General features: G+C 62.8%; 1 protein-coding gene across 8 annotated transcripts in view; it reads right to left on the bottom strand.

Annotated features, from left to right (window-relative positions):
• COL6A3 (collagen type VI alpha 3 chain) overlaps positions 1–25,663 on the bottom strand; it is a 73,140-nt gene that overhangs the window by 23,073 nt on the left and 24,404 nt on the right. For 6 of the 8 annotated variants that reach the window (XM_016144292.2, XM_036236440.1, XM_036236442.1 and 3 more), the window contains 22 exons: positions 23,637–24,227; positions 21,470–22,069; positions 19,832–20,404; positions 17,845–18,453; positions 16,141–16,746; positions 13,778–14,392; positions 12,310–12,909; positions 11,110–11,447; positions 9,746–9,824; positions 8,397–8,542; positions 8,119–8,211; positions 7,548–7,601; positions 6,611–6,682; positions 5,918–5,944; positions 5,764–5,808; positions 5,609–5,662; positions 5,079–5,141; positions 4,411–4,476; positions 3,943–3,996; positions 1,891–1,926; positions 1,246–1,308; positions 455–517 (listed from right to left, as the gene is read on the bottom strand). In XM_016144292.2, coding sequence (XP_015999778.2) covers positions 455–517; positions 1,246–1,308; positions 1,891–1,926; positions 3,943–3,996; positions 4,411–4,476; positions 5,079–5,141; positions 5,609–5,662; positions 5,764–5,808; positions 5,918–5,944; positions 6,611–6,682; positions 7,548–7,601; positions 8,119–8,211; positions 8,397–8,542; positions 9,746–9,824; positions 11,110–11,447; positions 12,310–12,909; positions 13,778–14,392; positions 16,141–16,746; positions 17,845–18,453; positions 19,832–20,404; positions 21,470–22,069; positions 23,637–24,227 — 5,447 coding nt within the window. The remainder of the gene's footprint in view (positions 1–454; positions 518–1,245; positions 1,309–1,890; positions 1,927–3,942; positions 3,997–4,410; positions 4,477–5,078; positions 5,142–5,608; positions 5,663–5,763; positions 5,809–5,917; positions 5,945–6,610; positions 6,683–7,547; positions 7,602–8,118; positions 8,212–8,396; positions 8,543–9,745; positions 9,825–11,109; positions 11,448–12,309; positions 12,910–13,777; positions 14,393–16,140; positions 16,747–17,844; positions 18,454–19,831; positions 20,405–21,469; positions 22,070–23,636; positions 24,228–25,663) is intronic. The other 2 variants (XM_036236439.1, XM_036236444.1) reach the window with 1 other exon arrangement.

Here is a 25,663-nt window from a genome sequence, read left to right as displayed (position 1 = left end):
ACTTCCCAAGCAAACGACAACTCTCGCCAAGATCCAGCTTCCACGGCAAAGCACGTTGGTGCCTTTCGGTGGCAACAGGCCCGCCCATCGCCAGCTTTCCATCATCGTCCTTTCCGTGACGATGACAGGTTGGTTCCTGTCACACACGAGGGACAGCAGGGCGGGCGGTGCCGGGGGCCTGGTCCCAGCCTGGCTGTAACTGCACATCTGCCCACCACCTCTAACGGCCAGAGGACGTGTCAGAGTTCTCGGTCACAGCGCAAGTGGGGACCTCGGAGGCCCTGGAGTGCCCAGGAAGAGGGCCGCCACTTCCTCAGGTAAACCGGCCCGCAGCTGGGAGGACCGAGGCCGGCCTGAGATCGAGGCTTCTCCTCAGAGCCACGCACGGACCCTCAGCCCACCCGCTCTGAGCCGCCCGCTTAGCTAGCCGGGGGCAGCGACCGGCTGAACTTACCCGCGGCCCGGAAATGCCTTGTTCACCAATCAGGCCTGGGGGGCCGGTGGGGCCGGGTGGACCCTGGAGAGTGGAAAGGCCGATGTGAGTGCCGAGTCAGGGGACGCTCCCTGAAAAAGCTCAGGTGACGCCCGCATTTTCCACGGAGCCCAGAGCCTCGCCGGTGCCCACAAGGCCCCGGGGCCAGGCTCCTGTCGCGGCGGCAGCCGGGGACGTGGGCGGTTTAGAAAGGAACATGCGGTGGAAAGGAAGCGTGTGCACGGACGTTCCGAGAGGCGCTATCCCCAGGCCCCGGCCGCGGCCCGGGCGTCCACCCACCGACGGGCGGATAAACGCACTGTGGTCGCGGCACACGGGGAATGTTACTCGGCCGTCAAAAGGAATGAAGCATTGACATGGGCTCCGACACGGCCAAAGTCAAGACCATGGCGCTAGCGGAAGAAGCCGGACAAAGCGCCGCCTGTCGGGTGGTTCCGTTGACGTGAAATGTCCAAGACAGGCGCGTCCGTGAAGACAGAAAGGAAGTCGGCGTCGCCAGGAGCCGGGGCAGGGGAGGGGCGGGAGGAGGGGCTAAGTGGCCCCAGGGTCGCCTCTGGGGATGATGAAACCTTTCGACCGAGACAGAGCTGGAGGTCACACGGCACCGCGAATGCGCTAAATGCCACTGAGTCGTTCACTCTAAACTGTTTAGTTTCGTGTTCAGTTTTGTAAAATGGGCTGCGACCTCAACGTAAACGAAATACTGAGGCATCTGGGAAAATGCCACGAGGCATGCCGCGTAGCGCACTGACCTGAGCGCCTCTGGTCCCCTGCTCCCCCGCGGAGCCGGGCTGGCCGGGACCGCCCTTGTTCCCCTGTGAGAGAGAGAGAGAGAGAGAGAGAGAAGAGGGTTCGGGGGGCTGCGCCAGAGGCGGCCCTCGGCCCCACAGTCGTGGCCGGACGACGATCCCAGCCCTGTGCGGGGCTTCGAAGCCGTCGACCCAGTAACTCCGGGGCGCCGGGTGTAAGGCGTGGGGCCGGCCGTCCCTGCTCATTCTGAAAATCGTGCATTTCTCTTGCCTCGCCTTTCTTCAAGGCAGCTTTGTGAAATGAGGGTTTCTCTCTCTCAGACCCACGCCTTGGAGACGCCGTGGCTTGCTCACGACCAGTTAAGTGGGCGCTTCGTGATCGGGGGGTGTCCCGGGCACCGACTGCCACCTTTCTCCCTGTCCGTCCCCACCCCGTCCCCACTGCTAATCAGTTTAGGAGAAGCCACATTTAAGGAGCCGGGACGAAGGACGGCGCCAGCGAATGGAGATGCGAGCCCCAACGGCGAAGGAGAAGGGACGCTCTAACTCGCGGGCGGCCACGGCTGTGCCCTTTGAGGATGGCCGCCTGAGAGCACGTGGTGAGTCACACCGCGGTGACGGAAAAGAGGCGCCAACTCGGAGGCTTACCTTAGCTCCCGCCGGGCCCCTCCGGCCAAAGCCGCCCTGTGGGAAAAGCCAGGAGAACGTGAGGGGGGCCGAGGAGAGAGCCCGGGGGCGTCCGCAACCCCGCCCACGCGTCCGGCCGCCCGGAGCCAGACCCCGCGCTCGGTCGGCCCCGAGGAAACCCACGTGGCAGGCGCCCTCCTTCCTGCCCTCGTCTCAGTGAGGTTCCGCTCCCACGCGGCCCTGTTAGTCACCCCAACGGAAGTTCTGGGAATTACTTCAGGTCTGCCAAGCAAAATAACGACTCCTCTGGGCTCCACGATCTAGGCCAACTTCAAATACGGAATGTGGGGTGGGATGTCAAGCTGCCTATTTTCCTACCGTTTTCCTAACTGTAGAGAGCAGTAACGAAATGCGCTACTTATAACGGAAAGGCATCCCGACCTCGCCAAGCCCGCCTGGCCCAATGCGACACCGCCTCACGTCCGCGTCCAGGTGCACACACGGGACCTGAACGCCCAGGTCCACGTCCAAGCGCACGCACACGGGACCGGAACGCCCAGGTTCGCGTCCAGGTGCACACACGGGACCGGAACGCCCAGGTCCACATCCAAGCGCACGCACACGGGACCAGAATGCCCAGGTCCACGTTCAAGTGTGCACACGGGACCGGAACGCCCAGGTCCGCGTCCAGGTGCACACACGGGACCGGAACGCCCAGGTCCACGTCCAAGCGCACGCACACGGGACCAGAACGCCCAGGTCCGCGTCCAAGCGCACGCACACAAGACCAGAATGCCCAGGTCCACGTTCAAGTGTGCACACGGGACCGCAACGCCCAGGTCCACGTCCAAGTGCACGCACACAAGACCAGAATGCCCAGGTCCACGTTCAAGTGTGCACACGGGACCAGAACGCCCAGGTTCGCGTCCAGGTGCACACACGGGACCGCAACACCCAGGTTCGCGTCCAAGCGCACACGCACAGGACCAGAATGCCCAGGCCCGCATCCACACGGGACTGGAACGCCCAGAAGTATTAGCGAGCCTCACGACGGAGCAACATCTTCCCCACGCTCCAGAGCTGACCCCGAGCCCACGTGGACGTGTGGACGTGGGCGTGCTGTGACCCATTTACTCCTGCCTGGCGACGGCCTCCTCCTCGGCGGGAAGGCTTGGGACGGGAGCGAGTAATCGTCCCGGTGTGTCTTTGCTGGCTCGGCCCACTGCCGCGTCCACCCGAGACCCACATCCTGCGCTCCCAGGGGGCCGGCCCGGTGACCTTCTGGGGCGGCCACTTTGCCATTATTCACTGCGGTGGCAGCTTCTTTCATGGACAACTTTGGCCTCCCCCCATGGACCAGTGGGGAGGGGCAGGGCCAGGTCACCCCTCCACAGAGCAGCAGCCTGGCTGGCCCCTCCGCAACGGGACGGCCTGGAGTGCGACCAGAGGCCGGCGGCGCTGCGTGCCCCGGGCCCCGGAAGCCTGTGACGACGTCCTGCAGGCCGTTGCTGCTGCTTTGGCTCCAGCGAGCTTCGGCAGACGCGAAGGCGAGGCCCGCGGGGAGCCGTCCTGCCGCCGACACCGCCCAGCAGAGCAGCGGCTGGACGTGGCCCCCTGGAACACCACCTGCCCGCGCTCCTGGAGTCCCAGCAGCGCACGCACCGACGGATTTATAAAGCCACAACAAGGACACAGCCCGGCCGCCTTCCTGAGCCCACCCCCGCAGCCCCGCCCGCCCCGCTCCCAGAGTCATGCCTTTGTTTCCAGCTCTGAAACATCCCGTGGATGAAACCCGGCCAAGCGTTCGGAAGCAGCCGAGACACCCCTTTAAGAAGGGTCTGCTCCATGCGTTTTGGGGAGAGGGAAGGCAGTGGGGTTTCCGGTGGGACGGGTCAAAGCACAGAGGGAACCATGAGAATGAGAGAATTCTCCAGGCGCCAAGACTCGGGTGACGATGGTTCCAGAAATCCCCTTAAAGTTCCAAGTAAAAAGTCGCTGGGGAAGTGTCGGCGTTCAAGGGACACTTGCTAACGTCAAGCAGAGCCCCGCCCCAAAGCCATTCCAGGCACTCACATTCTTCCCGGGTTCTCCGGGGCCCCCAGGCACCCCGTCTCTCCCAGGGAGACCCTGGAGGGGGAAAGAAAAGAAACGTGAGACTCTCAGCTGCAGAAAAGAAGGTCTAGCTGAGCAACATTGCGGGGGCACCGCGGGGGGCGGCGTGGTGCACGGTGGGGGGACACTTTGGGGGGCACGTGGCCCCAGGCGCACTCCCGCCTGCAGGCGCCTTTGTCGTGACCCGCGCTTCCCGTAAACATCTAAGGGGCCCCTGTTCCACAGAGAAGTCCCTCGTGGAGGGTTGCTCCGGTCCCCAGTGGAGACTTCCCAAACACGGACACACAGGTGGCCTCGGGGAGCCCTCTGCTCCCGTCCTCCCTCACGCATCCGCAGCCGTAAAGACCCCTCCCGTGGCCTCTGTGGCTGGGGACGAGCCCGCGTGCGGTCTGTCCCTGGCCCTCGGCACAGAGCGTCTAGGAACGATACCATGGGCCCGATGTCTCCGGTCTCTCCTTTGGGTCCTCTCTGCTGACCGTCCCGACCTGAGTCACCCTGAAAACAACACGGGTCACGGATATGAGCCATGTATGCAGGAAAAGGGCACTTTAAGTTCGCTCTAGGAGGAGAGAAGGGTTTGCGGCTTTTCTGTCTTACGCTCAGCTCTGTAGAACCTGTAAGCAGATGACTGTGGCCGGCCGGCCTCCTGTCCTCCAGGCGAGGACACGGGGCGTAAGAGCCACTGCGTCCCCGTCTGGGGCTGACAATTCTTGGCCGACCCCATGGCCAGGTCCAGTCAGAGAGGGACGGACGCCATGCAGGCGGAAGTGCCTAACGGGACCGGCCCCCAGCGCCTGGCACCCGAATCATCGCCGACATTTTTCTGACCCCCCCAGTCCCGCTGGATTAAAACGTCCCGAGACCACATTTCTGGGCCACTCCTCAGGTCTTCGCAGGCCGGGCCTTGCCAACACTTATCTTTGCAGCTAAGGGAGCAAACGCGTCCCCGGCGACGCCAAAATTCCAGGCAAAGGACAAGCCGCGTATTTTATCGACACGTTTTAAAGCGATTTCTAAAGTGAGGTTCTTCCTTTCAACCCTTGTCTTCAACCTCCCCAGACCCGAGTCTCAAACTGGCGATAAGGAGCCTTCCTCACCGGGTCACCTCTGATCCCAGCATCTCCTCTTTCTCCTTTCTCTCCTTGAGGTCCTTTGTCACCCTGAATAAAAAAAACAGCAACAACAACAACAACAAAAAAAAACACAGGCTGAGACTAAACACTAGAGTTTAGAATTCTTATCTCACCCCTTATAATCACCTCTGCAATTCTCAAATCCTCGGCAGACCAAAGTTAAACATCTACTCTTCTGCCAAGAGGGTAACATTACATCCAAACATTTCTGATTTGTTCAGGTAATTCACAAATATTTACTGGGGATCTGCTCTGTGTTTATGACAAAACAAATTCAATCTCTGCTCTGTAAGACAGTCTCCAGATAAGACCACGTAATGTGCTGTGTCACCGTGGTCAGGGGACATGGATGCCAGGGGTACCCCCCGCCCCCAGAAGAGGTCAGGGAAGGCCGCTTGGCGGAAGTGATCTCAACGTGCACGAGTGGAATAAACCGTCCCGAAGCGAAATGTTGAGGGTTTTTTTTGTGACCACAACACTGGAAACGCACATACCCGTCTCCCGGGGACTCCCTTGTCTCCGGAAGAGCCGGGCACTCCTTTGTCTCCCTGCCAAAGACAGAGATAGAATGTCATCCCTGGCACAGTGTCCGCCACAGACGGAAGGGCCGGTGACGGGGACTGGCCGGGCTCCGCGCGAGGTCACTTACGTCTTCACCGTCAAGACCGTCCAGGCCGATTTCCCCCAGTTCACCCTGCGAGGGGACAAGACACACAGGTGAGGGCAGAGGCCATGCTGGCGGAGGAGACATGAGAAATGCAGGGCAAGTTTCCAGCGTAAAAAAGAAAAACCAGTGTGAGTACCTTCTCTCCCGGGAACCCGCGAGAGCCCTGGAAAGGAAAGGACAGGGGCCGTCAGCGGGGTCCCGGAGGCTGGCCCCTCAGCCTCAGAACAGCCCGCCGCGCCCCCGGAGGCCACAGCCTCCACAGCCTCGGGAAACTCAGCCTGAGACGGCTCTGCCTGGACGGCCTCTCGCCGTCCCGGGCAGGCGGTAAAGCCAGTTTGCCCTCCTGACCCGTGGGTGGGCTGGGCTCCCCGGGCAGGAGGGGCAGCCCCGGAAGCCAGGGACAGGCTTCGAGGTGCGGGGGCCTCGCCCTCTGCGCCTGCTTTCAAACGTCGGCCAGTGAACAAGAGAATCCACCAGCCCTGCAATCCAAGCAGTTCACACAAAGAACCTCCCAGGGCCTGAGTCTCCTCTAACCACCCCCCACCCTGCGTGCAGCTTCTCTGGGGTCCAGGGCTGAAGCCCGGCTCCGGCCTCCTCTCCGCCCTGGCCCGCGGCCTGTCCATCCTCATGAATGTCCCTGGCTCCTTCTCGCTTCCACAGGAAATGATTTCTCCGTCCTCAGGCCCCTCTGCAGTGCGCCCTGGTCCCCAAGCTCCAGGCGAGGCTCCGGCCACTGCCCGCCACCAGGGCCACCGGGAGCCGCTCGGAGACCAGCCCCCCTCTGCACGGCCGCCACCCGCCCCACCCACACGCGCACCCCGCACTGTACCTTCATGCCTCTCTGGCCCGGGCAGCCCTGGAAGCCCTGAGTGCCATTCACACCAGGGGGACCCCGTTCGCCCTGCAAGGAGAGACCGAGGCGTGTCGCGGGCTGGAGCTCCTTGTCACGGAGCCACCGCCGAGTCCGCGTCACTGTGGAGGGTGCTGGTCGGAAACGGTGTTTTGGAGGGAACGTGACGGCCAGGTGGAGCCTCCAGCATCCCTGTGCCCCAGGCCCAGCGCACGGCCTCCCTGGAGCAGGGGGACCTGGGGGGCCGAGGGTGCATGGGGCTGTGGGCGTCCCATGCAGGCGGGTGCTGCGCCCCCATGGAGACGCCTCGGCCTGACTGCTTCTCTGCGGCCCTGGCTCCTGGCTCTCCGACATAGCCTGTGCCCAGCCCTGACCCAGTGCTCCGGCTGGACCCTGTGACCCCGCCTGCTCCCTGGGGCCTTTAACCCCCACCCGCCCGGGCGTCGTCCCAGCGTCTCAAAGCCTCTCAGGCCGTGTCCGTCCCCAGAGCCACTTCCTGAAGGCTCTACCTGCCCCTACAGCCACGGGGGGCTGCCGACCATCCGAGCCAGCCAACCTCCCCTGGGAGACCCCCCAAAGGGGGAAACCCCAACTACGGCCGAGCAGGATCCCTGCGCCCCGCGCCCGCCGCCCGGCCCCTGCGTGGGTGTCTCAGCCTGTGCACATGGAGCATGCTCAGTCTCAGAGGCCACGCCGCGCCTCCCCGTGACAGGGACACTGGAAGAGCCCGTGGCCGCGCTTGTCCGGCTTGTGCCGCCGTGCCGCGGTGCCGTGTCGAAATCGGGTGCCGGTGTCAAGGCCGTGTGCTCCCGCTGCGGGCGCCGCGCGGCCCGAGCAGACGCGAGGCCCGCGGTCCGGTCCCAGCGCGTGAGGACGAGGAGGGGCGAAACGTGAGGGGTGAGGCGACCTCGCTTACCGGTCCTCCCTCGTCCCCGGGGTACCCTCGGTAGCCGTCTTCTCCGGACATGCCCTGCAACGAAGCCAGCCAGTCGGTTCCGGGGTGACACCCACGGGTTCGGGGGCGGGGCAGGGGCTCTGGGTCCCCCCGGCCCCCTGCGTGCCGTGGAGTGGGCTAAAACTCGCCGTGGCCTCGGCGCGCCCCTGCACGTAACGGTTTTCCCCTCGTTACTTCAGGGCCCTTGTTCTTTCCATCGGGATCTTTAAGGCTCCGGAACCACCGAGAATGCCCGGCCGTGTCCCGGAACTCAGGCCAGTGAGCATCCCTCCCGACCTCACGCGGCGAGGCCGCTGGTTACACACGCTCCCGCGGACCGGAGGTCCGGCGCTGAAGGCGCGGCTCCCCGCCCTGCGGCCGGGAGAAGGGCATGGGCATGTGGACGCCGGCCTCCCCTCCGGCCGCCCACCGAGCCCCAGGACCACCCCACCCCGTCTCCGTGCAGTAACAGCTCAGAGAGCGCCCAGCCCCGGGCCGCGACCCGCCTCTGAAATCTAGTCTCGGGCACGAGGAGAGGGCGAGGCCACCGCACCTTGGGCCCGATGCTGCCGAGGGGTCCGCGGTCCCCTCTTTGTCCGGAGCACTTGCAGGGCACGCCACAGCAAGCCTTCTCGGCCACGTTGTCCTGTCAAAGCGAAAAACAAGTTCCAGTCTCAGTAAACGCCCAAGGAGGGCGTAGCTCCGACGCAAAGGCCGGAGCCTAAAGGGTGGGCCCCACGGTGACAGGCAAAGGCCCCACGGTGACAGGTGAAGGCCCCACGGTGACAGGCGACGCGGCGGGTCCCCCGCGGTGGCGACTCGGGAACCTACCAGCTGCTCCGCCAGCTCGTAGTCCAGGTCCAGCAGGTTGAGGCTCAGCGGCCGGTTGTAGGTGAAGCCGCGCCCGAACTCCAGCTGCGTGAGCTGCTCCAGGTTGGCCGCGCGCTCCAGCCCCACGAGGATCAGCGCGTGGGCGCCTGCGGGGAGAGGCCGCAGCCTGAGCCGCCCGGCTCCCTCCGACTTTCTTTTTCAATTTATTTATTTAAATTAGTTTACGTGTACAGTACAGCGGTTAGACATCCATACAGTTCACAAAACGATCCCCCCAGTTGCTCCCTCCCTCCCGGACCCTCCACCCGGCCAACGCACCCCTGCTGACGGCACCCCTGTGCCGTGCTCCCCATCCCCGTGACCATCCATCCCTATTAATTTATACTTCTTTCACCCTTCACCCCATTCTCCCAGCCCCTTCACTCCCCTCCCCTCTGGCCATCACCAACTTTTTTTTTTTTTTTTTTGGAAAGAAAACTTCCGTATAGAATTTGGCCTTGCACTGCAAGATGTTTAACGTGACCAGCCGCCCACCCCGAAGAGCTGAAATACTGGAGTGCTGGACTCCTGAGAGCAACGGTCTTGGATATGTCAATGTCAATAAGTCAAGGGGTTAATGCAAACACAGGAAGTGAGACCAGGAAGTGTCTTCGTACATAAATCATCAGGCCTCCCCCTGCGTGACACGGGCCTGCTGCAGGAAGAACGGAAAGGGCAGCCCTCGAAACCCAGGTGACACCGCCTCATCTCCATCGCTCACGGGAAACGGCTCGTACGCGGAATGCCCCTGTGAGAGATTTCGCTCCCATAAACCCTCCCTAAACTTCCGGTGTTGGCGTCCACTTTTTGGGAGTCAGTGCTACCAATTTCCAAAGCAACGGACAACCAAACATGACATCTGAGGACAGGCATCGTGCTTATCCAGTCACTTCCACGGCTCATCCAGTCACCTTAAATTTGGAAAGCGTGTTTTTGTTACCTGCCTGACAATTAAAGTGTATTTTCACTTAATGGTGCAGCATTTCTGAGCTGTGATCGTCACAAATTAAAAATAGAGCAATAGTTTGGCCATGAAGTAACTCCTAATTCATACAACTCCATGAACCAAACCTTTGTGCTCTTGTGCAAACGCGGCGTGCCTCCGAGACGCTCCCCCACGCGATGAGCCTGGGATGCTGGGGGCCCTGTGCCAGGACTCGGCCTGTGGCGCGTCCGGGCTCCTCGGGCGCCAGGGCCGGGTCGCTGGGGGCGGGGAGCTCCCGCAGGACCCCACAAGTGAGTGCTCTGTCACCAGCACAGCGGTGGTCACCCGGCTCCCCCTCTCGTGTCTAGAAAGCCCCGGAACCTACCTCCCTGCCGGAGTTCCTCAGACGCCTTGTGCAGATCGGCCAGGCTGCCATCTGCCCCATCAGTAAGATGAATGACCACCTGGCGGTAAAAGGCGAGTCAGATCCCAGCGGAAATTAAAGGGACCTCACAGACCCCTGGAAGGGAGACGGGCCCCTTCGAACACCTCCCCTGGCAGTTCGGGAAACCGAGGAACAGCGCCAAAAACCTTTCATCGGCCCAAGTTCAAAGCCCTTTGATACTGAGCAGTAAAGGGGGTAGAAAGGGAGTGGGGTGGACGGTAATGCTTGACTTTAAAGAAACACAGCAGCAGAGAAAATAAAACCAGGTTACCTCGCTCTCCTATTTACGCGGTGGTTTCTGGAACTCGTGTGCACGTGTGTGCGCGCACAGTAACATGTATGTGTACACCGTGTGCATGTGTGTGTGCACAGTAGCATGTATGTATGCACGCCGTGTGCACGTGTGCGTACAGTGACATGTATGTGTGTGCGCCGTGTGTGTGCGTGTGTGCACAGTAGCACGTATGTGTGTGCGCCATGTGCATGTGTGTGTGCACGGTGACATGTATGTGTATGCCATGTGTGTGCACGTGTGTGCACAGTAACATGTATGTGTGTGCACCATGTGCGTGCACGTGTGCACAGTAACATGTGTGTGTGCCATGTGCGTGCACGTGTGCGTACAGTGACATGTATGTGTGTGCGCCGTGTGTGTGCGTGGGTGCACAGCAACATGTGTGTGTGCACCGTGCGTATGCGTGCGCACATAGTAACATGTATGTGTGTGCCATGTGTGTGCACGTGTGTGCACAGTAACACGTATGTGTGTGCCATGTATGTGCACGTGTGTGCATAGTAACATGTGTGTGCACCATGTGCATGTGTGTGTGCACAGTGACGTGTGTGTGTGCCATGTGCGTGCGTGTGCGCACAGTAACATGTATGTGTGTGTGCCATCTGCGTGCACGTGTGTGCGCAGTAACATGTATGTGTGCGCCATGTGCATGCACGTGTGTGCGCAGTAACATGTATGTGTGTGCCATGTGTGCGCACGTGTGAGCACAGTAATGCATGTGTGTGCCATGTGCGTGCACGTGTGTGCACAGTAACATGTATGTGCGTGCACACGCGCAGAGAGATGTGTGGAGAGAACAGAGCTGGTGAACGGGTAGGACATAAACCTGAATTCTTCTCCCGTTCTGCTCACTCACGCTTAATCCCTCAAGCCGGGTTTCCGGGATTGTTTTGGGAGCTCAGGTAAGACAAGGCGAGTCCCCGCTCCAGGACGCGGTGCCGGGTTGGATCCGGTGCCGCCCACCCCGCCGAGCCCGGGCGCACAGGGAGCTGAGGCCCGGGGCGCGCACCTTGACGGCGTTCGGCGAGGACTGCCTGAGCTTGGCGCCGTAGGCCTTCAGCGTGTCCGCGGTGAGCACGTAGGGGTGCTGGCTGCGCATGTTCCGGAACTTCTCCAAGAGCTCGGGCTGGTACTCGGAGAACTCGAAGGCCTCCACAGGGCCCGAGGGCGTGCTGGCCACCACCGACACACGCACGGCGGGCGACTGGCCGCCGCTGCAGCTCAGCCTCGGCATCTGGCTGATTCTTCTCAGGATATCCTCCACCTTCGACTCGAGGCCCTTCTGAGCCGCAAAGACGTTCTGGTCCCTCGAGCCGTCGAAGCCCAGAACCACATCCAGACTGCAGGCTGGAGAGGGGAGAGCGGGCGGCGAGCATGAGCGGGCCGCGGAGGTGAGCTCGACGCACCAGCACAGCCCCGGGGCACGGACCAGAAGCCACGGTCGAGGGCAAAAGGAGACCTCTAAGGGTGAGCCGTGAGACACGCTCGGATCCGCCTCTCTCACGGGGACGCTGGTGCCGGCGCCGCGGGGCCAAAACCGCAGGCCGCCTTCACACGTTTTCTCTTTTCATGACATTAATCGATTGGGGGATGATACATAACAGCCGTTAAATGCCCCCCACGCTTGTGCTTAAAATTAATGCACTCGAGAACTCAAGGACTCTGGTCTCGTATAACTGATCTGATAAACTTATGCACAGAAACAGAGGTCACTAGGTTTGAATTATTTGGGGGATTAAACTAAGGAGAAAAAGAAAGCCTCATAAGGGCAAGAAAAGACAGGATTCCGCTCTCATCGCGTAAGCACACCCCACACCAGTGGCTAGGGCAGCGGTCCCCAACCTTTGCGGCACCAGGGACCAGAGCTCCTAGGAGAACCTAGCGCCCGAGGATCCGAGGCGGAGCTGAGGCGGTGAAGCCGGCGCCGGGAGCGGCTGCGGACACAGACGGAGCTTCGCTCGCTCACCCGCCGCTCACCTCGTGGCGTGCGGCATGGTTCCTAACAGGTCACACACGGTACCCGTCTGCAGCCTGAGGGTCGGGGACCCGTGGGCTAGGCGACCGCCAGGATCCAGCCCACGTAGATGTAAGCACGTGCCTGACGTAACCGAGGCCCGAGGACTCCGGAGGCCGCACTGGGGACCCAGATAAGGGTGCCGCTCGCGCACGCGGACGAGCCGGGACCGGAGGCGCCCGCGACGGAGGTTACCTTTGGAAACGTCGGTCACGCCCGGACACAAGGTCTCCAGCATCGCGCCATCCAGCGTCTCCAAAACCTGCTCTTTCAGCTCCGACAGCTTCTGGATGTTCCCCACGACGAACGCCGTGGCGCTGTTGGACGCTATCTTCCCCGCCTCCACGGAGTCGGTGTTCCCCAGGCCCACCGCGAACACCTTGACGCCCCTCTGCGTGAGCGCCAGGCTGGCCTGCTGAGCGTCCTCCATCGACTTGCCTCCCATGATGACGAAGGCGATCTGCGGGACCCTCTGGTCCAGGCGGCTGCCGGCCTCCGGCACGAAGTGGTTCTGCTGCAGGTGCTCCAGGCCCACCCTGGTGTTGGCATGCCTGCCCCCCTTGTAGACCACCTTGTTGATGGCATCGATGATCTGCTGCTTGGTGGAGAAGTCCTTCAGGAAGAACTCGTCGGTGGGGTCGGTGTTGTACTGGACCAGCCCCACCTGGATGGACCCGTCCTCGCCGTACACCGTGTCCACGATCTCGGACACAAAGTGGAGCACCTCCTGGAAACTGTTCCTCTGGAAATTGATGGAGCCGTCCAGCAGGAACACGATGTCGGCTTTCCTTTTATCTGCACACGAGCAAAACAGAGACGGGGGGACGTTTGGTTTCCGTACCTGGAACACCGATGCACGGCATGCAGGGGAAGATGACTACTGAGGCGAGACGTTCGCGGCGCTCGCCCCCGGGGAACGCCTCCGCGCTCCTCCGCGCCTCGAGCTCACAGCCCTCGGGACACTGCGCTAGAAACAAGGCGGCAGGCGGCCAGGCGCTTCAACACAACGGAAAGGGAACGTGAGAACTCAGGGACCGACTGGGCGCTCGCGTGCAAAACGGGGCCGCGCTCCGGGTTCGGGGGCCCTGTGGCCTCGGGGTTGTCGGGAACACCGCTAGACAGACACTTCCTCCGGCCAGACACGAGGGGGAGACGGGATCGGGGCGGAGCAAGGACGGGCTGGCAGGGACAGACCGGAGAGCGGGGAGCGGCCCCCACACGCCGCTGGAGGGCGGCCCGCCAGCATGCCGGGGGCCTCGTGGGACCCTGCTGAAAATCGATGGCATTTGGGGGCGGTTTCCTAATTAGAGCAAGCGGCCGAGACTGGAGCGGAGTGGGGCACGGCGTGGCCCACTTCGGAGACGCCGCCTATTGCGAGAGCCGAAGAGTTTGCTGTCGCTCCTCGGCGCGCCTTTACGGAACCTTTCGGCGGGGCCGTCATGAGCCTCCTGTGCTCACGGAGGAATCCACGGCCACAGGCCTCCTGGGGCGTGTTTCCTGCAATTGGACCTGAATTGTTTCTCTAGAACCTAATTTCAAATATCGTCTGCACCGACGACCTTGAGAAGAGAACGTTGTTCAGATGAACGCTAATTACATTTTTCAATTGAGAAAAAGCAGCGTGCACATCGCACTCGGCAGTCACGGGCCCCACCTCTCGTACCTGCGTGCGGGGGGAAAGGCGTGTACACTCCCGGAGGTGCGGGGGTGACCCCGGAGGGCCCGAACGAGTTCATCAGCCTGTCTTCCAGGTTGGGGAGATCCCGGAACTCCCGCACGGTGAACACCCGCCCGGGGTCGCTGGCGAATGTCTGCAGGTCCGTCCTGTCGCTGTTCCTGTCTCCGACCCCCAGACTCGCGATGCCTGAGGAGCGTATCACCTGCGCAAACCTGGACACGTCATCCTGGGACTTCCCGCCCAGGAACAGCACCAGGTGCTGCGGCACGCCGTCTTCGATCCGGCTCCCGGCGGACTTGACGAAGAGATTTCGGGCCACGAATTCCAGAGCTTTGCCGGTGTTCAGCGGGGACCCCCCTTTGAACCTCAGCCGGCGGATGGCGTCGATCACGGCCGCCTGGGACTTGTGGGTCTTCAGGTAGAACTCGGGGAAGGCCTCGCTGCTGAACTGCACCACCCCAACGCGCACTTTATTGGGGCCCACGTTGAGCCGCCGAACGATCTTGATGATGAAATCCCGGATGTGTGCGATGCCGTCAGACCGGACGCCGTCGGAGCTGTCTACCAGGAAGACGATGTCCGCGGCGTCGCTCTCGGTCACTGCAGGGGAAGGGGAGAGAGCGGAAGCTCATTCACGGTGGGCCGGGGAAGGGGGCCGGGGACGGCGGGCAGGGGCCGGGGCCAGGGGTGGGGGGCCGGGGAAGGGGGCAGGGGGCAGGGGGCCGGGGAAGGGGGCCGGGGACGGCGGGCAGGGGGCCGGGGACGGCGGGCAGGGGGCCGGGGACGGCGGGCAGGGGCCGGGGAAGGGGGCCGGGGACGGCGGGCAGGGGGCCGGGGACGGCGGGCAGGGGGCCGGGGAAGGGGGCTGGGGACAGCGGGCAGGGGCCGGGGCCAGGGATGGGGGGCCGGGGAAGGGGGCAGGGGGCAGGGGCCGGGGACAGCGGGCAGGGGCCGGGGAAGGGGGCCAGGGGAGGAAGCGGAGCACGGCGGGCGCGCGCCTGGTTTTGCTCCTGCGTTTGTTTCGATTCTGAACAGCGCGTCCTATGGCACTGTGATGCTAACATTATAATTATAACTCGGTGCACGTGTGTTTACCTCTGGGGCTTTTTTACAATTAGTTACTAAAAAAGGAGGCCTTTTTTTTTTTTTCCCAGACAATATCCACTTCTTGAAATTCATTAAGTTCTCCAAACCTTTCTGAGTTTACTTGACTTTAAACTTGGCTCTGCAGTCTAAGTTATGACTCACTTTAAAAATGAAAGCAGCGTTTGGAAACGAATCCCAGAAACCGGAATCTACGGAACTGCGAACTGTTACCCGCAGAAAGGGTTCGGACGACTTCGCTGCACAGGAGGAGAGCCGGCCGAGGTGGCGGGTGTCTCTCCGTCCACAGCCACCACAGCTGCCGACCGACCGCCCAGAGGACGCCCCTGTCCCCCAGGGACCCCGACACCCCTCCCCCCCAGGCGTTTGGCTCATCGCTGTTCTCTTCACTCACAGACCTCTAGCATTATACAAAGTGCTTGTTCTCACGGTGACTTCTCCCTATCTTCCTTACCTGGGTCCATTTTTTTAAAACTATAAAATTAATCAAAAGGTCCTGGGAAAGAAGAACCATCTGTTCCTCTTAGTTAAAATTCTAGCTACTTCTTGGATGCCGTTTTATTACATTATTCATATGTTGCCACTCAACGAACTCGACCTGACTTCCGCCTCATAAATCACCGGGCTACTTAGAGCGAGGGAGAAACGACACGGCAGACACCGGGCGCGGCGCGGAAGGGAAGCGCGTCCGCCGGGGAGGAGAGAAGCCGGCCCAGCCTGCACCGCCAGGCCGCGGGGCCTCCCGCCGCGCGCACGAGGCCCCAGAGGAAGCCACGCTGCGCCAGGGCAACGTGACGTCCCGCGGTGACGGTGTGCGGACACGGCCGGAAATACCCGGACACCCCGGCATCCCGGCCGAGCTACGGCTTCGGCCGCGAGGTTTAGTACACGCCCCGTGGCAGACCAGATCATTTCACTTCTTGACAACGTTTGATCTAGGGCAAAGGTCCCATTTCCTTGAGCCCGGCCCGGAATCACCCACCACGAGCTCAAATCCTACCGGAAGTCCTTTCTAATGAATACCCGTACCGAGATACCCTGTGGGCCACCCTCCCGTGGGTCCTCCCTTCGTGTGACAAGCAATGGCCCCATCTGGTTCAATCAGGGGGTCCCTTTGTTTTCCTCTAACCCGTTCTGAGTACCACGGGTCTCTGAGCTTCTTGTTTTTATCGTTATTTATTTATTTTATTGATATTCAAAACACTCAGAACAGCGGCGGCAGCAGCGGCCCACGCCGGGCTCACCTGGGGGAGGGTAGCGCGTGCTGGCCAGGATCCGCCGCACCTGCTCGGTGGTCAGGGTGGTGATGGGGGTGAGCAGCTTCTGCTCCAGGCTGGGCAGCTCCCGGAAGGTGTTCACCGAGAACACGTACTCAGGGCTCAGGGAGATCTTGACCAGCTCCTCCTGGTCTCCGCCCTTCGAGATTGCAAACGGGGCCACGCCGGACTGCTTGAGCTCTGCGGCCGCCTCGTCCGCCTCGTCCGCAGATCTCCCGGACGAAATGAGGACCAGGAACTGCGGGACGCCCTCCTCGATCCGGCTGCCCAGCGGCCTCTTGAAGACGTTCTTGGACGCGAACTCCAGGGCCGCCCCGACGTTGGCCTGCCTCCCGCCCTTGGGCCGCATCTGTCTCACCACGTTCTGCACCTCGTCCTTGCTGGTGTGGGCGTTCAGCGGGAACTCCACCCTGGGGTCCTCGCTGAACTGGATGACCGCCACGCGGGTCGCGTCGAAGCCCACGTCCAGGGCGTCGACCAGCTTCTCGATGAGGGCGCGGACGTACTGGAACTCAGGGCCGGCCCTCTGTGACCCGTCGATGAGAAAGACCACGTCCTTCTTGCCGCCGGCCCCTGCGAATCACACGATGTCACGGTTTCACCTTCGCGGGCACCCGACTCCTCTGTTAACAGACCACCTCCCGGCTGGTCACGGAACCACCGCCTCGTGGGCAAAGTACCCTGATTCGGACTGTTCCTATCAGATAACTACCCCCAGGACTGAGTGCTGGCATTTTAGGGATTACGAGTCGGGGAGAAGAGGAGGAACCAGCAAGGACAAGGCAGGGTCACCCTGAGGGAGGCGGAGCCTAGACGCGCAAGAGCCACGGCCAGACAGAGCGGGGTCTGAGGCGCGACAGAGGCTGCTGCTGGGGGGGGGGGGGGGGGTGGGCAGGCGCGATCGCGGGGCCTGGACCGAGCGCTCCGCGCGGGACGAGGCGGGTGAAAGGTGCGGGGGGCAGGCTCGGAGCGGAGCTTCGGGGAGTGGGCCCGACTCTCTGTAGGGGGGACTGGGGCGCGCTTCGCGGGGGAGCAGGGCACCGCGGGGAAGCCGGCGCGAGGGAGGGGGCGGCGCGTCCGCGTCGTGAGGCACGGCGCCCTTCCCGTCCCTAGCGCGGCCGCTGGTGCGGGAGAGACGAGAATCGCAGACGGCGCCCTTGGGGAGGAGAGGGGGGCGGGTGCCCCGGGCAGCAGAGACGGTTGCCCCCGTGGGGGCGGACAGGGGGGACCCTGTCGTTTGGAAGAGTGGGGGCGCAGATGGACTAGGAACCGCGTCGTCGTGGAAACGTGCGCCTGCACTCGAGGTGAGCGCCAAGGTGCGTTCCTGGGAGCCCTGCCGCTCAAGACGCGTCTGCGGAAGGACCCCCGCGGCCGAGCTTTAGGGCGCTACGTCTCCCCACTGTGTCGGAGGCGCGCTGAGCGCAGCGATCGCTAAACCGAACGATGCCGCTCGTCGCGCATTGGGGGCGGGGGGGGGGGGGGGGGGGGGGGGGGGGGGGGTTGGGGGGGGGGGGGCGGGGGGGGGGGGGGCGGGGGGGGGGGGAACCACGTTCGTTTTGTTCGTCTGATCGTTTCCCACATCGACTTGACGATGTGGACTTCGCAGCCCACCATCCGAACAAGAAACCCAGATGCCTCGAGGAACAGAGACCCGAGGAGCCCCCTCCTCACCTGGGCCTGGCAGAGGGGGCAGCACCGGCCGCAGCGTGATCAGCTCTTCAGGGCTGAGCCGGATCACTCTCTGGGCGATGTCCTGCTGGATGTCCCCCAGCTGCCGGAACGTGGGGACAGCCACGGCGAAGTCCGGGATGAAGGAGATGGCCTGCATCTCGGCGATGTCGGCGGCCCCGACCCCGATGCCCAGGGCCACGGCCCCTTGCCTCTTCAGCGCCACCGAGGGGCCCCACACATCGTCCCCGGACCTGTCGGCCGTGAGGACGATCAGGAGCTGGGGGACGCCTTTCATCAGCCGGCTTCCGGCGGAGGTGACCAGGACGTTCCTGAGCACGAAGTCCAGGGCAGCCCCGGTGTTGGGGATCGGCCCCCCCAGCAGGGTCAGTCCGCGTATGGCGTCGACCACGTCCTGCTGGTTGAGGTAGGAATTCAGGTAGAACTCGGGCCTGGTCCGGTCGCTGTACTGCACCACGGCTACACGGACACGGTCCGCGCCCACGTCCAGGCTCTCCACCAGCCTCTGCACGAACTCCTTCAACAGAGGGAAGCTGGTCCTGACGCCGTCGGAGCCGTCGAGGAGGAACACCACGTCCTTCTCGCCTGAAGCTGGAGGAAGACAACCGATGACACGCGGGGCGCGGGACGGGCCGGTTACCACCCACACGGCGGCCGGCGACGGCCCCGCGGAGACGGCTAACTCGGAATCTCCAGAACCTGACCTTGGGGGTGACCTCACAGGAGGGAGACAGGAGGGTCAGAGCTAGGGGGAGAAGGTATGAGGATGGAAGCAGAGGTCAGGAGAGAGAGAAGAATCAGCTCAGAGGGGAAGGGGCGGGGTCCTCGACCGGGACCGCAGGCCGAGCGGCGGGGGACCCCCTGGAAGTTGCAGGAGGGACACAGGCCCACCGACACCTGGTTTTGGGTTTCAGACCTCTAGATGGTAAGATAATGAGTTCTAAATGACACTAAAATGTCCATTTCGAAGCAGTGTACATTTGCAAAAGGCCAGGACAACCGGGGGGGGGTCCCCGGTCGGGCGTTGTGCTTCGCCCGCAACCCAAGTCGTCCGTTCCTGCATCGGGTGGCCTTTGCGTTAAGCCCCTCGATTTGTGGTGACGCGTCACCGCGGCGACAGGAAACGGACACCCCGACACGGGCGGCTAGCCCTTCCGTTTTAGAATCGTTCGGCACGTGAGCCGCGTTGTGAACACAGGAAAAAACAGTGGGGGCGAGAAGGGCGCGGGGGGCAGAGCCCGCTCGGCCGTGAGTGTGGTGTGGGCGGGGGGTCCCCGGGGATCGGCCGTGAGTCACAGGGGACCGGTGGGACAACACGTAACTCGGAGGTCTGGGTCACAAGCCCCCACCCGCGGTGCACTGGCTCAGCGTGGACACGGGGTTCTCGGTTTCCGATCGTAAGGATTACACGCGAAACCGATTCCTCTTTCGGCCGCGTTCCTTTATCGGCAAAGGGAAGGTGGTTAACCATGGTAGTGCAGACGAGCAGCGAGGCATCTCCACGCAGCACGGGCGGGGGGACCGCGTGCGCCTCTCATCACGCCGTGCACTCGTCACGGACGTGGTAAAGGGCACACGGCGGCGTCTGCTTAAAATAAGAGGCCGTGGGAACATGGAGCTGAGGCCGTTTCAGCGACAATGGAACCGCGTCACGTGCCTTTTATTACGCGTGTAGTAAGACTCGCGTTCCTTCAAAGGCTGTTTAAGCACCATTGTGTCTCTTTACAACGTGTCTTACTACGCAATATTTTAATGTCCTTAAAAATAATGGCCCCGATTCTCCTGCTTGGCCCTAGAGGGCCGTTAGAAAGTCGAAGTGGGGGCAGAAAAGCCGTCTCTCATTGGTCCTACTCTGCATCTTCCCTGGGAACCCCGGAGGGCTCCGCCCGAGGAACCGGCAGTCCACCGTCCGCCCGTGCCCTGGGGAACCGCGCCCAGAATTCCCGCGCCCGGGAGCTCCGCGCCATACCTGGTGCCGGCGCCCCGTTTTGCACGGTTTTTAAGAGATTCACGATCTGAGGTTGAAGCTCGCCGATCTTGGGGAGCGACTCCGCAGCCAGGATGAAGGCTTGCGACAGCACGACGAGCTCCAGCTCGGCGGGGTCCGCGTTCTTGGCCTGCAACACGAAGGGCACCACGGAGCTCTGCTTCAGGCTGCGCGCGGGCCCTTCCACGGAGTCCGACGACCTTCCCGCCACCAGCAGCACCAGGAACTGGAGCACCCCGTCCTCGATCCGGCTCCCGGCCGACCTCACGAAGATGTGTCTCTGCGCGAAGTCCAGCGCAAAGCCCAGGTTGAGAGCTTTGCCCGTTTTGATCTTCATTCTCTTCACGAGATTCAGGATTTCAGGTTTGCTCTGGTGCTCGTCGAAACGGGACTCTACCCGGACGTCGTCACTGTACTGAGCCACGGCGATCCGGGTCCCATCTGGCTTCACGTTGAGCTCGTCGATGACCTTGGAGAGAAAGTCGCGGATGGCGGGGAACTGGCCCACGACGTTGGCTGAGCCGTCAACAAGGAACAGAATGTCTCGCTTGGTTTCTGCAAAGAAAGCAGGTCGGGGCACAGTGAGGGACAGGAACGTGACGGTCACCACACCGGCTCCGGCCCAGCACCACGAGCGCTTGGCAACGGAGCGCCGGCGGCTCATCTGAGGCTCGCCGCACCCGCGAGAGCAGCCGCCAGGCGTCCCTGGAGCGTCCGCGTCGAGGCGGTGCATATTTGCGAAGGACTAGCTCAACGAGTCAACGGCGCGGGACACCTGTTCCTGCGTCAGGTGGCCATCGGCCCGGGACAGCAGACGGTGTTTTCAAGTTGTTACAAAGTATCGAACGTGTGGTCTTTTTGCTTAAAAATCGACCTGTCTCTAGTGACAAAGGCCGGAATGGGTTAACCGACCGAAGATAACTGAATCGACACGTGTCCACTCTTAACCGGATTATCTCTTCATCAAGTTCGAGGCTGTGAATTAGAACCCGAACCAGCGCCCCGTGTCACCGTGGGGGTCGGGCTGTCCGGCAGGCTTTAATTGCTCTATTCAGACACTAGAAAAGGGAGGACGGCCCGCGAGGGGCCGGAACATGTGACCTGAACATCAATGCAGACTTCCTCTGGAACCCGTTTCACCATCGCGTGAAGGTGCAACCTTCGTTGGGTTTATAGCAAATCGTTTTCTCAATACGGCAGATTCTGAATGTAAAATGTGTGTGTGTGTGTGTGTGTGTGTGTGTGTCATATAAAGCACATAATCGTGATTTTTAAAAGATCCCAGCGCACTTGCGCATAAAAGGGACCTGCCTGCTCTCGCCTCCTCACTTCAGTCTGGATTTGCACTCCAGAGTCTGCACAGGCGTTGGGGGTGTGGCGGGGGGAGCTTCGGAACAAAGGGTGGGATCGGATGCAAGGAATGTGAGCTGGATTCTCCACACCTGCCCTCGTGGACAGGCGCCCTGTAGACAGGGACTCTGAACTCGCCGGCACGGTGTCTAAGGCCCCGGCTCCAAACCCTTCACCGGAGGGACCCGCTCGTCTGTCCGCCGTTCACCACGCTCTGGAGCCGCCAGGGCGGGCAGGGAGGACGGGGTCGGCGCGAGCAGGGGGCTTTACCTGGCTGGGCGAGGGCTACCTCCTCCACACCGCCACTAACATACGTGGTGAGGGGCTGAATCAGCTGCTGAGGCAAAGCCGGCAGGGAGCTGAAATCGTCCATGAGATACACCAGGCTCGGGTTAAAAGCGATCTGCTCAAGCTCGGCCCTGTCCGCCTGGTTCGCGCCTACGCAGAAGGTGAGCACGCCCTCGCGGGCGAGCGCGTTGGCGGCCTGCAAGTAGGCGTCGTTGGACTGGCCGGCCGTGAGCAGGAGCAGGAGCTGCGGGACGTGCTCCCGGATCCGGCTGCCGCCCGCCTCGGTGAAGTGGTTGGCGTGGACGTAGCGCAGGGCCGAGCCAGTGTTCAGGCCTGCCCCGCCCTGCGGCTGCAGCCGCCTCAGGTGGGCGAGCAAATCTGACTTTGTCTGGTACGTGTCTAGGGAGAACTCCGTGACGGGAGTGTCGCTAAACTGCACTACACCGACGCGGACGCTGTCGCTCCCCACATCGAGGCGGTTAACGACATTCATGACAAAGTCCCGCACGTAGGGGAAATTAGTCTTTCCGACGTTGAACGATCCATCCAAAAGGAAGATGAGATCCCTTTTGTTTGCGTGAACTGCAGTGAAGCACAGAGAACAGGGTGAGACGTACGTGCCCGCGGCGGGTCCCATGTGTGCCGCGGCGCGCGCACACATGCCAACACGGAGAGCGCGGGGGGCGCCGGCGCGTGCACAGCCAAGCCGCGATCCCCGCTGGGCTCACGGACACACAGCGCCCAAGCCGCGAAGCGTGCGACCAACACAGAGCGACCGGAACCGCTGGAGCGGGGCCCCCTGGCCTGGCCTGGAGCCCCGCGCGGGGGCCGCGCCCTGCCGCCTGGCCCGCATCCGCGACCCCGGCCCCGGCCGGCCCTCCGCGCGTGAGGCCGGGGCCGCCGGGGCCTGCCTCGGCCGTCGCTGACGGGTGGGTGACAAGTACTCGCCCAAGTTACCTCAAGAACATCACTTCCTGCAGCGCTAAAACGAATGGATAAAACCAGGCTGCGCTGCTCTCGGGGTGTTCCTAGGGCCTCCCCCTTGTCCTTCCCCACCGTACCCTTCTCCTGACAGGGTGTCACGGCACCGCCAGGTGGCGATCCCATGAGGCGCCCGTGGGAGTTCCTCCAGAGTGGATCACAAAGGCACGGGAACATGTTAAAAGGCAGAGTCCATGCCTATGCTGGGCTCAGGTTACACGAGCGGAGAATCGAAAGTATAATTCTCGCACTAGAGGGTTTTCCCGAACACGTTTAGCACATGCCTTCGGACAAAAAAATTATTTCTCCTGTCTTTCCTGGTGTCCCAGTAAAATTTAAACCCAACAGCTAATAAATGAGAGACACAGAGAGACAGAGACAGAGACAGAGACAGAGACAGAGACAGGGACAGGACAGGGACACAGAGCCCAGGAAAGCAGGTGTTTGTGCAGCACGGCCATGTGCCAGTCTCCCAGCGATGAAGTTTGTGAGGCAGAAAAGCTTTTTCCATGATATTCATCTTCATTAAGGATGACGAAGTGTACTAATTCAATGCACAAGGCTCAGACTGTTAGAACGTTTTTAAAAATGACTCCCCGCCGGTAGCCACAGGGAATGAGGGCTGGAAGGACCGTGGCGGCTTCGCCCTCGTGCCCGGCCACCCCCTGCGCCTTCCCGTGGGAGCAGGAGAGGGACGGGGCAGAGCCCCCACGTGCGCGCCGGCCCCGTTCAGGCCACTCGGACGTGGGTGTCGGCTCAGGAGAGCCAGAGCCAGACGACGGTGGGGGGAGGAGGCGGCTGGACAGGCATCGCCGGCGGAAACAGGGCCCCGGGGCCTGCTGAGGGTAAGGACTGAGAAGCGACCTCCTTGGCTAGAAGCGCCAAAGACGGGCGGCCCCTGGTCCTCCGGCTTAAGCCCTGCGGCCCTCTATCCCCCGACGTTTGAAGCCGCACGCTTCTGATGTGACGGCCGCGGACCTGCCTTTGCTTCCCGTGGCGCCCGCGGTCGGGCCATCCCCGGCTCAGGGTGCACGGGAACCCGGAATAAACCTCGCCTGTCGCCCTCACTCCTACCTACTCACTTTCGTTTCTTTCTCAGAGCCTCCACCTGGAGAGCCCCGCGCCGTGCCCGACGCCCTCCCCGCCCACCCCGCCCCGCCCCCCTTACCTTCAGTGCTTCCGGACAGGGTCTTGAGAGGCGTCATCAAACCGGGCAGCAGACCCTGCAGAGGGGCCGCCCGGAACTCGGCGGGGGTGGGGGTGAAGACCAGGGAGGCGTCGAAGGCCATCTCCTCCAGCTCCGCCTGGTCGGCGTCCTTGTTCCCAATGGTGAAGCACAAGATGTTGTTGTCCTTCAGCTCCTGGGCGGGCTGGCTGACTGCGTCTAGGGACTTACCGCCTGTAATCAGCACCAGGAGCTTGGGGACGCCCTCGGCGGCCCGGTAGCCAGCCTCGCTCTTGAACAGTTCGTTGCGAGCAAAGTCCAGCGCGGCGCCCGTGAGCAGCGCCGAGCCCTCCAGGGGCTTCATCTTCCGCACGGCGGTCACGACGTCCCTCTTGGTGGAGTGGGTGTTGAAATAAAACTCCGGCCTCACATTGTCCGCGTACTGAGCCACGGACACCTGGACGAGGTCCTGTCCGATCTCCAGCCTCTGGATGACTTTGGCGATGAAGTCACGGATGGCATTGAAGTTGGCCGGTCCCAGTGCAGACGAGCCATCCACCAGGAAAGCTATGTCCCTCTTGTTGACTTCGATGACTGTAGGTAGCAATGTGATAAGGTGAGTGGAACAGTCTCAGCGATCGTTCAGCTATGACTCTACACAGCCTGCTCCATGCTTGCTCTGGCCAAGGAGAAGCCAGTGGGAGCCCCACGGGGCTTGTCACCACATGCACACGCATGCACACACGCACGCACACAAGTTACAGCTGTGTCCTCCCCTGCGGATGACAGGTCAGGGTCCCCACTCGTCCCCTACCCACTTGGGACTTTTTACAAAATTGAGGCACAAAAACAAATTTAGTCTTAGTCGCCGCCCGCTTTATCGTGTTATCACTAAAAAGTGGGATGCTCTTTTTTGCCGTAACTCCATAGCTGGGGGGCTCTGCTCTTCACGCCTTGATTTCTCAGGCAGAGGGGGAACAAACACCAACTCCTGGGCGTCGTGAAACTTATACAGAGAAAACCGGCGCCCCAGCCAGCACGCGGCCCAGAAGCGTCCTCGGCGAGAGCTGTGACCGTGGCGAGCTGCACGGCGAGACCGTGACGACTCAGGGTGAAGCCGCGGAGCGGAGCCCCGAAGGGCCGCTGCCCGGAGGTGACGGCAAGGCCCCCGGCGCCCCGTGCGGGCGGGCGGGCGGGCGGCACGCTCCGAGTCACACGACGCTGACCACGTTTCTCTCTAAGAGGAACGCGCAAGTGCACGCGGAGACACGAAGCGGCCGGGGCCAGGCTGGCGGGGACCGAGGCGTTGCCCCGGGCTGCGCCGTAACCACCGAATTTCGAGTCCTCGACCCTCGTGGGGACCTGCAGGCCCCTGGGGTCCTCACCGCGCCTCGCACCCCACACCTCGTCTCCGCCGTCTCCCCGCCCTCCGCCACGCCGTGAGGCCGGGGGCGCGCCGGGCACACCCTCCCTCGCGCCGCATGCGTTCGGGCCCGTGGGCGTCAGCGCGGCCGCCGTGAACGGCCATGAGCGGCCCCCACCTCCCCGCTGACCGACACCCCCACAGCCCCCACGACGCCGCTGCGGCCGAGGGCAGGGCGACCGCCGCGCCGTCCACGGACTGCCGCCCGGCAAACGCTCCGCCGCCCCTCCACGCCGCCTTCCTCTCCGCCCTGCTCTGGGGTGACCCGAGGCTCCTTCCAGGTCACGTCTCAGGGACCCGGGGGCCCTGCCTGCTCGCAGAGCACGCCCTCAGTGCCGCCGGCCCCTGCTGCTCGGGCGACTCGCGGCCCGGTTGTCTCCGCTCGCTCCCCACCCCCGCCCCCCGCCTGGCCGCTGCCCGCCGGCCCCTCACGCTGCACCCGCTTCGGCCACACCGAGGCCCCAAAACTGCTCCCCGCGCTCCCAGGCAGCCCCTTGCCAACGTCACTCCCCCGTCCCCGCGGCCCCTCTGCAGGGCCTCGCCGCCCGCAGACTCTGCGGGCCAGGCCTCCATCCTGCCCCCCGCGCATCGCCCGGCAGCTGGAATG

Source organism: Rousettus aegyptiacus, unplaced genomic scaffold (genome assembly GCF_014176215.1).
Source record: "Rousettus aegyptiacus isolate mRouAeg1 unplaced genomic scaffold, mRouAeg1.p scaffold_m13_p_2, whole genome shotgun sequence".
In the NCBI taxonomy this organism is placed as follows: Eukaryota; Metazoa; Chordata; class Mammalia; order Chiroptera; family Pteropodidae; genus Rousettus; species Rousettus aegyptiacus.
Note: the sequence above shows the minus strand (reverse complement) of the source record. Positions and strands in the feature narration are given on the sequence as shown.